Raw genomic sequence first — 11806 nt, 5'->3', positions numbered from 1 at the left:
GTGTGGACTTGAGTCACATGACTTGAGTCATTATTTTAATGGCTTCTGACTTGACCTGATTAAATCTATAAAGACTTACGACTTGACTTTGACTTGAACGCCAATGACTTGCAACTTCAATTGACTTGCATCTGTTCACTTGATGATGACTTGAGCAATTTGATATTTTAGCACAAAAGTGGCACGACAACATGGACAAAAATCATAAATCATTCTTCAGTCTGGGTTTGATTTACTGCTAACTGCAGCAGCACTTTGTTTATAATCAACTTCAGTTTCTGCTTGTTTGAGCAAATAAATAAAGCTTTAAGAAGCTTTTATTCTGGAGTTTATTTATTATCATTGTCATTAAATTGAAGTTCGACAGATGACTTGATTATGACTTGAAAATTCTAAGTTTAAGACTTGGACTTGGTTGTCTTTGACTTGGACTTGACTTGAGACTTGACTGGAAATACTTGTGACTTGGTCACACCTCTGGCAGTGGGTGACCTTTGACCCGCTGTGCTGATGACTTCTCACCTGTGTCTCTTCTCACAGGGAGATGGAGGTGATGATTTACTGGATCCTGCAGCTCATCACCTTCTACTCATGTCTGTGTGGTCAGTTTCCATCTTCAGTCTCTGACGTCTAAATAACTTGAGATTGTTTCAGTTTTTCGTAGATATTTTTCCTCTAGATGATGTTTAAACTGGAACTGTTCCAGTTCTCAAAATGTTCTCTCGCTCTCTCTGTCCTCCTCCCTCCTCAGCACCATTTTCTGTCCAGGTGACACAGAGCTTCTATCGGGGAGAGGAGAACCACAACATTACTCTGGGGTGGAATTTCACTACCAGACCTCATGTGGCTCACCTGTTTATCCACTGTGAACTGATAACAGATGATAGAATCTCAGTCCTCTACCAGATCAATGATGGAGATGAGTCTCATCAGGATGAACGGTTTACAGGACGAGTCCAGATCGATAAAGACGTCCTCAGAGAAGGACAAATCAGACTTCATGTTTCCAGACTCAGAACAGAAGACTCCGGTCGTTATAAGTGTAAGGTGGAGACAGATTATGGAGCAAACTCAAAAATATGCAGACTCAACGTCACCGGTGAGTAGAACCGGTAGATTTTTCTTCCTTTCTTGATTTCAGCTGAGAACACAAACAGATGGAACTAAAGACGAGTAAAAACAAATTCCTTAATTTTTTTATCTTAAACTTAAGGAAAGAATTCTGTTTAATTTCCTCCTCCGCAGCAGCAACAGCAGCTGATGATCTCCAGACTCGGAGACACACTTTGACTCCAGAACCAGAGAAACCGAGAAGTCCTCGCCGCCGTGATGGATTGGCAGCATTCACAGCAGCAGCAGTAGCTCTGACATTATTTGCAGTTTTTGTGGTTTTAGTTGTACCGACCATATCAGATCAATTCTGTGAACGTAACCGAAACTACTGATGGCGATGCTGTCTAAGCGTCAACTACTGACTCCCGCCCCCGTCGGTCAGCTGTAAACTAAAGCTGGCGTTCCACAGCACACTGGTGGACTGGTTTACACAGTCCTGGTTGGCTTGGATCCAACAGTTCTCTGAGAACTGATTATTGTGCCTCAAGATTGAATGAATTTGTGTTAGAACAGACCTGGGCATTTCACGGCCCGCGGGCCACATCCGGCCCTTTGTGTATCCTTTTCAGGCCCGCGTGAGTTCAATAATGATTAGATTATGTAAATATATGTAGTGAGTGCAATACGACGGTGCTGCTTTTATTCTGAAAACCGCTACGCTACTTCCACATTGACGTATCTGCGTGTCGCGAGCTTTGAGCATCGACATAAATATACGGCTTTGAGTGAAGGTGAACAGCCATAAATGATGTTAGCCTCAAGATGGAAGCACACGCTAAGAAGCGAAAAATTGATAGCGAGTGTCGCGTTTTTAACAGGACATGGACAGCCAAGTACTTGTTCACAGAAATTAAAGGTAAAGCTGTGTGCTTGGTCTGTGGTACACAGGTCGCTGTGTTAAAAGATTACAATTTGAATCGCCACTACACGACCAAACATGAGGATAAATACAGAAATCTGTCTGAAAAAGAGCGCGCAGGGGTGTCTGATGCATTGCTAGCAAAACTGCAAACCCAACAAGGACTTTTCACCAAACTTCACACCAGCAGAGAGGCTGCCGTTCGGACAAGTTATGTAATATCTCACAAAATCGCCAGGAAAAGTAAGGCATTTTCTGATGGAGAGTTTATTAAGGAGTGCTTATTGGACTCAGTTACACTGATATGCCCAGAGAAAAAGGACGCGTTTGAGAACGTCTCACTCTCCCGACGTACTGTGACGAGGCGGGTTGAGGACATCGCTGAGAACTTGGAGCTTCAGCTGAAGAACAGAGCTGCTGACTTTGAATTTTTTTCTCTGGCTTTGGATGAGAGCTGTGATGTGCGTGATACCGCCCAGCTTCTCATCTTTTTACGTGGAATAACTACAGACTTTCAAGTCACGGAGGAGCTGGCTGCCATGCAGTCAATGAAAGGAACAACAACCGGCAATGACTTATTCATAGAGGTAAATGCATGTTTGGAAAAATTAGGACTGAAATGGGACAATCTGGCAGGTGTAACAACAGATGGTTGTCCAAATCTGACTGGAAAAAATGTAGGACTTTTAAAGAGAATGCAGGATAAAGTAACAGAAATTAATCCTGTGCAGAAATTGACATTTTTGCATTGTATTATACATCAGGAAGTGTTGTGTAAGACAGTGTTAAAGATGGACCACGTTGTTGATGTTGTAACTAAAACTGTTAACTTCATCAGAGCAAGAGCATTAAATCACAGACAGTTTATTGCTCTTTTGGAGGAAAATGAGATGGAACATGGTGACATCAGCTACCACTGCTCTGTCAGGTGGCTCAGCCTAAGCAAGGTACTGAAAAGTGTCTGGGATCTGAGAGAACAGATTCAGGATTTTTGTGTGAAGAAAGGACATGCCGTCCCAGAGCTTTCAGATGAAGATTGGGTGGCAGACCTCGGATTTGCTGTGGATGTGACTGCTCTAATGAAGCAACTAAATGTCAAACTGCAGTGCAGGGGACTTTTTGTGCATGAGATGTACAGTGCAGTAAAGGCTTTCATGAGGAAGTTGCAGTTTATCTCAAGCCAAGTGAAGGACAACTTTCTGACCCACTTGCCAACACTAAAGGAGGCTATTCCAAATGCCAATCACCTCCACAAGTACTCAGCCAAGTTAGAAGTACTGCATGCAGAGTTTTCAAGGCGATTTCAAGATTTCAAAGCTCTTGAAAATGAAATGAACATGGTTTCTTCTCCCTTTACCTGCAGTGTGGATAATGCTTCAAGTGATGTTCAGATGGAACTCATCGACCTGCAGTCTGACACACTTCTGGCAGAGCACTTCAGGTCAGTCTCACTGCTGGACTTTTATTCCTCCCTCAAAGAAGAGAACTTTCCACACCTGAGGAATCATGCTCAGAGGATGCTAGTTCTCTTTGGATCTACCTATGTTTGTGAACAGACATTCTCGGTGATGAAGTTCAACAAATCCAAACACAGGTCCTCTGTCACTGATGACCACCTCTCAGCTGTTCTTCGCATAGCCACCTCAGCCATTCAGCCAGATTTCAATGCCCTTGTTCAAAACCAAAACAGGCTGGATTATTCTCACTGAAAAACTCACTTATTTCTCACTGAAGAAAACATAACACAAGTCATTGTATTGTTGCATTTCTATAAACTTCTTGTTTGTTGAGTTAAACATGTTAAAATAAAATGACATTGATTCGGTGGTTGCGGTTGTTTTTGTTTTATTTGGAATATGCGCCACAGTTTCACATAGCATAGCCCAATGTAAATATTTGCATTATTTTATTTTAGTTGTATTCTTCTGATTACCAGTACCAGCTATTTGTGATATATAATTTAGTGAATTTTACTATTTAAGAAAGTTAAGCCAACTTGGGTTCAAGATGTCGTTAATGTGGCCCTCCGATGCAACTCGGGTTTTGTCATGTGGCCCCTTGTAAAAATTAATTGCCCACCCCTGTGTTAGAATGTCTAGTCAGAAGTGAAATGGTAACAGGTGGTTTTCACTGAGACTCTGCTGCTTTATTTTAAACAACAACGATGGATTTTTGCCTGTTTTTATATCTTAAATTGAAAATGTTTCAACTGTTACTGTCACAAAACCTCATGCACTTTATGTCAAATTGCTGGTACTTTATGCAACTATGTCCTCTGATGTGCGCTGTCTTTCTTGACCAGCTCATCCTTGCTGGTCAAGTCCTAATCTCAGAGTCATTAACCAGCTTTTACAAAAGTGTTTTCATAAAATGTATTAAATATTGTGAATAAAGTGTAAATTATTAAAATGAAATGTTAAGTGCCTGAGTCTGTCGTGTGTCTATGTGATGAAGAACCTGCCTGGATGGACCGACCCAGTTAACAGGAGGTTCTGGTTCCAGAGGAGCTCCTGGTTAGAAAGCTCAGCTTTTATTGGACCAAAGAAATCAAAGCAGAGCAGCTGATCTGAACCTACATCAGATGTGGTTTAGACTGGAGAAGCTCACAGCTCATGTTGTGTTCAGGCTCCCTCTGAAGTGTAGGACACCAAAGGAGCTCAATGATTTCACTTCAAACACCAAACTAAAGCCAAATGTTTTTAATGAGTCTGGATTTGTTGCAGGTCAAAGGTCAGGCAGCTGTTGGCCTGAAAACTGACTTTATTGAGTGAATTTAAATTGAATCATTGAAAAAGTGTTTTGACTGAATCAAACTTTGATACCAGATTTATTTAGGACAGCATCATTTAAGAACTCAGAAGCTTTTACCATAAACACACATTTATTAATCTGAAGCATGTTAGGGAACCCAGAGAGTGGCTGCTGACATCTAGTGGACAGATGAGGTTCCTGCAGCAGCTGAACTCTGCAGGTGTGTTAAAAGGGGAGACCTGGAGTCCCTGACCAGAAAGGCCAAACGGCTAGGTCCAGCATTGAGTCAGACAGCTGGAGGCACTGGGCCGATTGCGGGAAGCTCAAGTCGCTGTCACTACCTGGCTTCATGCATGTTGGTTTGATGAAGACAACTCGACTTCCCCTTGCTTGCCAACTGGGATCCTGTTTCCCCAACAAGAGCAGCCCTGTATGGCGCTCATCCACTGTAGCCACAGGTGGGAGGGAGATCGTGGGAGGAGCGCAGAGCACATTGACACCTGCAGGTTGATGACCTCGCCAGGCTGAAGTCCACCAATCCGAAGGCGGGGGGGATGGGTCGGGGTTTCACAGCATCTGTCTGCACTCCTTCGTGGGATCAATTCTGTGAACGTAACCGAAACTACTGATGGTGATGTTGTCTAAGCGTCAACTACTGACTCCCACCCCCGTCGGTCAGCTGTAAACTAAAGCTGGCGTTCCACAGCACACTGGTGGACTGGTTTACACAGTACTGGTTGGCTTGGATCCAACAGTTCTCTGTGAACTGATTATTGTGCCTCAAGATTGAATGAATTTGTGTTAGAATGTCTAGTCAGAAGTGAAATGGTAACAGGTGGTTTTCACTGAGACTCTGCTGCTTTATTTTAAACACCAACGATATCATTTATATGCTGATGACTGCCAGATTTACATGTCGGTGAAACCCCAGCAATCAATCCAGTCTCTTCTAGATTGCCTACGAGATGTGAAATGTTGGCTGGCCTCAAATTTCCTGCATCTCAACGATTCCAAGACTGAACTGATCCTTTTTAATCTGGTCAGATCTAGCCCATTCCAAACCCCAGATCTTTCATCTGTTTCTCAAAATCTAAAAACCATTGTGACTAACCTGGGTGTAAAGATGGATTCATCTCTTAGGATGGACGCCCAGGTCAATGCCACCGTAAAATCCTGTTTTTTCCAACTCCGCCGTCTGTCCAAATTAAGAGCAGTTTTATCTAGGAAAAATTTGGAATCAGTTGTTCATGCTTTTATCACATCTAGGCTCGACTATTCGAACGCAATATTGCTGGGTGTCAATAAGTCAACCCTTGCCAGACTTCAACTCGTTCAAAACGCAGCGGCTAGATTCCTCACACGTACTGACAGGCACCAGCACATAACTCCAGTTCTCAAATCCCTTCATTGGCTGCCCATCACTTTCAGGGTCCAAAATAAAATATTGCTTTTTGTCTTCAAATCCCTCCACGGTCTTGCCCCCATGTACCTCTCTGATCTTCTTGCGATTTATACTCCCGGTCGCACACTCAGGTCCTCTAGCCTGTTGCTCCTCGAGGTACCAAAAGCGTGTTATAAATCATGCGGACAAAGAGCTTTCTCTGTTGCCGGTCCTACAATGTGGAACAAACTTCCAGCCACAGTTCGACTGGCATCTTCCTTGGCAGTTTTTAAGTCTGGACTAAAGACACACTATTTTACCCTTGCTTTTAACAGTTAGCTGTTATTTTGGCTTTTAACTACTCTTATTTTATCATCCATTGTAATGGCTTTTATCGGAACTATTGTGAGGTTTTTATCTGAGTTTTTTTATTGGCTTGTTTCTTATCTGTTAACTGCATTTTATTGCTCTGTTCTATGTTTTTATCTCTGTTATTGTGTGACTGTTCAGCACTTTGGTTGGCCGTATGGCTGTGTTTTTAAAGTGCTATATAAATAAAGGTGGTATGGTATGGATTTTTGCCTGTTTTTATATCTTAAATTGAAAATGTTTCAACTGTGACTGTCACAAAACCTCATGCACTTTATGTCAAATTGCTGGTACTTTATGCAACTATGTCCTCTGATGTGCACTGTCTTTCTTGACCAGCTCATCCTTGCTGGTCAAGTCCTAATCTCAGAGTCATTAACCAGCTTTTACAAAAGTTTTATGTTTATGTTTATGTATTTAGCAGACGCTTTTGTCCAAAGCGACTTACAAGTGATAATCGGCATTTTGCCCTTGAGGCTAACAACAATAGTAACAACAACAAATTGACATCAGTCATGGAGAGGAGGGAAAAAGGAGTGGACAGTAGAGAGGGGGGACGGGTGCAGGCAAGGTGCTAGTTAAGAAGATGCTCTCTGAAGAGCAGGGTCTTCAGGAGTTTCTTGAAAACAGAAAAGGAAGCCGCAGTTCTGGTAGTGTTAGGAAGGTCATTCCACATTTGTGGAACGATGCATGAGAAAAGTCTGGATTGTCCTGAGCGTGGTGTAGGCACTGCTAGCCGACAATCCTGTGATGACCGGAGCGGCCGGGCCGAGACGTAAGCCTTTGCAAGAGGATTCAGGTAGATGGGAGCCGTACCGTCTCGGACTTTGTATGCTAGTGTTAGCAATTTGAATTTGATGCGTGCTGCTAGCGGTAGCCAGTGGAGCTCAATGAACAGAGGGGTGACGTGTGCTCTTTTAGGCTGATTGAAGACCAGACGCGCCGCTGCGTTCTGGACCATTTGAAGAGGTCTCACAGTACAGCCTGGAAGACCAGTTAGAAGGGTATTGCAGTAGTCGAGGTGGGAGATGACAGTAGATTGCACCAGGAGCTGGGTGGCATGTTGTGTTAGGTATGGTCTGATCTTTCGTATGTTGTACAGCGCAAAGCGGCATGAACGGGCAACAGAGGCAACATGATCTTTAAAGGCCATGTGTTCATCAATGACAACACCCAGATTTCGAACTGCCTTTGAAGGAGCCAGACTTAGGAAGTCATTCTGGTTTGAGATATTGTGCTGTATGGATGGTTTTGCTGGGATGACAAGCAGTTCAGTTTTAGAGAGGTTGAGTTGGAGATGGTGGGATTTCATCCATTTTGAGATGTCAGAGAGACAGTCTGATATTCGTGCTGAGATAGTGTGGTCGTCCGGTGGAAATGACAGATAGAGTTGGGTGTCGTCTGCATAGCAGTGGTAGGAAAAGCCATGTGATCGAATGATCTCACCCAGTGAGGTGGTGTATATGGCAAAGAGAAGAGGTCCTAGTACAGAGCCCTGGGGGACTCCTGTGGCAAGGTGGTGCACGGTAGAGGACTGTCCAAGCCAAGATACACTGAATGATCGTCCTGTGAGGTAAGATTCAAACCAGTTGTGTGCTTTCTCTGTGATGCCCATGCTAGAGAGTGCAGACAAAAGGAAGCCATGGTTGACAGTGTCAAATGCAGCCGATAAGTCGAGCAGGATAAGCACTGAGGATTTGCCAGTCGCTCTAGCTTCTTTTAAGGATTCAGTCACTGCTAACAGAGCAGTTTCAGTGGAGTGGCCCTTTTTGAACCCAGATTGGTAAGGGTCAAGCAGACAGTTTTGTGAGAGGTATTCTGTGATCTGCTTGAAAGCCACCTTTTCAATGATTTTGGACAGAAAAGGGAGGAGAGAGATAGGTCGGTAGTTCTCCACATGATTTGGAGGAAGAGATGTTTTTTTTAGCAGCGGTTTAACCTGAGCATGCTTGAGAGAGAAGGGAAAAGTACCGGATGTCAGTGATGCATTGATCACATGTGTGACTTTTATCATAAAATGTATTAAATATTGTGAATAAAGTGTAAATTATATAAATTAAATGTTAAGTGCCTGAATCTGTCGTGTGTCTATGTGATGAAGAACCTGCCTGGATGGACTGACCCAGTTAACAGGAGGTTCTGGTTCCAGAGGAGCTCCTGGTTAGAAAGCTCAGCTTTTATTGGACCAAAGAAATCAAAGCAGAGCAGCTGATCTGAACCTACATCAGATGTGGTTTAGACTGGAGAAGCGCACAGCTCATGTTGTGTTCAGGCTCCCTCTGAAGTGTAGGACACCAAAGGAGCTCAATGATTTCACTTCAAACACCAAACTAATGCCAAAGGTTTTTAATGAGTCTGGATTTGTAGCAGGTCAAAGGTCAGGCAGCTGTTGGCCTGAAAACTGACTTTGAGTCTTGAGTGAATTTAAATTGAATCATTGAAAAAGTGTTTTGACTGAATCAAACTTTGATACCAGATTTATTTAGGACAGCATCATTTAAGAACTCAGAAGCTTTTACCATAAACACACATTTATTAATCAGATGCATGTTTGTGAACCCAGAGAGTGGCTGCTGACATCTAGTGGACAGATGAGGTTCCTGCTTAAAAGGGGAGACCTGGAGTCCCTGACCAGAAAGGCCAAACGGCTAGGTCCAGCATTGAGTCAGACAGCTGGAGGCGCTGGGCCGATTGTAGGAAGCTCAAGTCGCTGTCACTACCTGGCTTCATGCATGTTGGTTTGATGAAGACAACTCGACTTCCCCTTGCTTGCCAACTGGTCTCCTTGACTCCGCTTTAGAGGCACAACCTGCACAGATTGAAATTTTGTATGGACCTTATTATTTCTAATAAACTGTCTATTTTTGGAAACGGTCTGATTCTGCGCATCCTTGTCCACATCCATACTGGCTGGTCAGATTCACTTTCTTGGTTGCTGATCTTTGGGTGTTGCATAAGTGGGAGGGGTGAACCGCTCTTTTCACAGCAAATTTAGGGGGTTTCGAATGGCCTGTATCAGGACTCCTGGGACAGATGAAAGACAAAAGATTTCTTATACTTAGAGATTCAATCTTTGTCGCCTTTAAATGGAAAACGAACGCAGAGCATATCCACAAGAAAACTCAACAAAGGCTTTTCCATCTCAGGCAGTTGAAGTTTAAAGTCCCATAGTCATCATCACACACTGGTGAAATTCATCTCTGCATTTGACCCATCCCCATGGAGGGGAGGGAAGTGGAGAGCTGCAGCTGTGGCTGCGCTCGGGAACTATTTGGTGGTTTAACCCCCCAATCCAAACCCTTAAAGCTGAATGTCAAGTAGGACGGCCTTGGGTCCCATTTTTAAAGTCTTTGGTATGATCCCACCAGGAATCAAACCCCGATCTCCCAGTCCCAGGGCGGACACTCTACCACTAGGCCACTGAGTTGGTTTGTAGCTAGTCTGTTTTAACCCTCCCACTGTCCTAATGGGTGTGACCCTGCAAGGAAAGTTGACCATTGAGCAGGATTGATGGTTTATCCCTGAGGTCCATGTGGCAGGGGTGAGGAGTGAGCACCACCCCTCCGTGGCTTTAACTGATTTATCTCTTGTGTAATTCATGGTGATGTTTTGTTTTATGGAATGCTTGTATCTGAAGACTGCGAAAACAGGTAGGTGGTCACTACTTTCCGTCATTAATATCCCTGTTTTCCTGACATCATCCTTATTGTTAGTTGTTACAAACCCTGATGTTGTTAAGCGTTGTGGTAGAGGGGTAACATAAAAACTGGTGCGGAGAAAGGGAGAGTGTAAATAAAATGTATTTTATTAAAACAAGGGTTAACACAAATACTCAGTCCTTGACCGGAAAAATGTCAAAACGAAAATGCACTCTAATATAACTAAACGAAGGCGACGGAGAAAACTCAAAACACCTGAGACAAAAGGCCTCGGGGAAGAAAACACGAGAATATCTGTAACTAACGAAAAATATGCCGGAGCTAACTAACTAAAACAAATCTCGACGGCTATAACTATTCTAAATATTATTACAACTAACAAAACATAAAGTGAGCTCTAAGGCTGAAAAGGAAACTGAAATTTAAGCAATAGAGCAGACGAAAAATGGATCACTAAACGAAAACGGCTATTACTTACAAAAGGATTTAACGAAAAAAACTATCTATCCTAAACACTGAAATTATCAAAGTTCTTATCCAAATTTATCAAAGCTCTAAACCGTTTGCTACCAAAAATGATCCAAGGACCGAGGAGAGAACAGGGGTTTAGGCTGTGGTTCTCTCCCAGAGAACTGAAAGCTGCAGTCCTTTAAGCCATCCGTTCTCATTAGTTGATGGTTTGCAGCTGGGACACCGAAGGCGGGCAGAGGTGGAGGCCAGCCTGACGGAGGACCTGTCCAAGTTCCTGAACGGCATGGAGGCAGCAGAACTGGGCCAATCAAGGTGTGTATGGGGTGCCATTTGTAAAGTCAAACAGGCATAACCTAACAGCAATATTTTTGGTTATTTAGCATATCATAGGAGAAAAAAATTGGGAGTTCACTTTTTCGAAGTCATATTTTCAACATGTTATTCATACATTTATAAATGTTAAGGTTTCCAAATAAATATTTAGTTAGCAAGCTAAATATTTAATTTATAGTTAAATATTTATTTTGCAAACTAAATATTTAGGTCTGATCTAATTATTTAGTTTGTAAAATAAATATTTAATTCGCTAACTAAATATTAAATTTACTAAATAAAAATTTATTTTGGAACTAAACATTTAATTTGTAAATTAAATATTTAATTTGTAAATTAAATATTTATTTTCTGAAATAAATATTTAGATCCCAGCTAAATATTTATTTTGGAGCTAAACATTTAGTTTGAAAAATCAGTATTTGGGATATAAATATTTAAGTCTGACCCAAAAAATATAAAATATAGTGTGGAGCTAAGTAACATCGTGGAAAATGAATATTTAGCTGGTACGCAAACGTTTAGCAAATATGCAAATTTGCTTGCCAATAAGCGGAAGTTGGTTACCAAAATAAAAGCTGGATCTCGCTAACCTCTTTATAAGCTCTTGCTCCGAACCAGAACTTGTTTTATCTCCGGTTCTATTCTTCTGAACATGTTCGACATGTTGGCTGAAAACATAGGACGAGCCATTCTTAGAGATAGGGTGAGAAGCTCGGTCATCCGGGAGTAGACCCGCTGTTCCTCCACGTCGAGTGGAGCCAGTTGAGGTGGCTCGGGCAGCTGGTCAGGATGCCTCCTGGATGCCTCCCTGGTGAGGTTTTCAGAGCACGTCCAACTGTGAGGAGACCTAAAGGAAGACCCAGGACA

The 11806-nt window shown here is 42.6% G+C and overlaps 1 protein-coding gene across 1 annotated transcript; it reads left to right on the top strand.

Moving 5' to 3' along the window:
* The first annotated feature begins 1280 nt into the window (after positions 1–1280).
* On the top strand, positions 1281–3681 carry LOC139061993 (general transcription factor II-I repeat domain-containing protein 2B-like). Its single transcript, XM_070542024.1, has one exon. The coding sequence runs from the start codon at positions 1876–1878 to the stop codon at positions 3679–3681; it is 1806 nt and encodes a 601-aa protein (XP_070398125.1). The 5' UTR covers positions 1281–1875.
* The last annotated feature ends 8125 nt before the right edge of the window (positions 3682–11806 follow it).

Source organism: Nothobranchius furzeri, chromosome 2 (assembly GCF_043380555.1).
Source record: "Nothobranchius furzeri strain GRZ-AD chromosome 2, NfurGRZ-RIMD1, whole genome shotgun sequence".
Taxonomy (NCBI): Eukaryota; Metazoa; Chordata; class Actinopteri; order Cyprinodontiformes; family Nothobranchiidae; genus Nothobranchius; species Nothobranchius furzeri.
Note: the sequence above shows the minus strand (reverse complement) of the source record. Positions and strands in the feature narration are given on the sequence as shown.

What these genes read in the sequence shown, in the direction of transcription:
- LOC139061993 (XM_070542024.1), top strand. Translation starts at nt 1,876, where the DNA reads ATGGAAGCACACGCTAAGAAGCGAAAAATTGATAGCGAGTGTCGCGTT.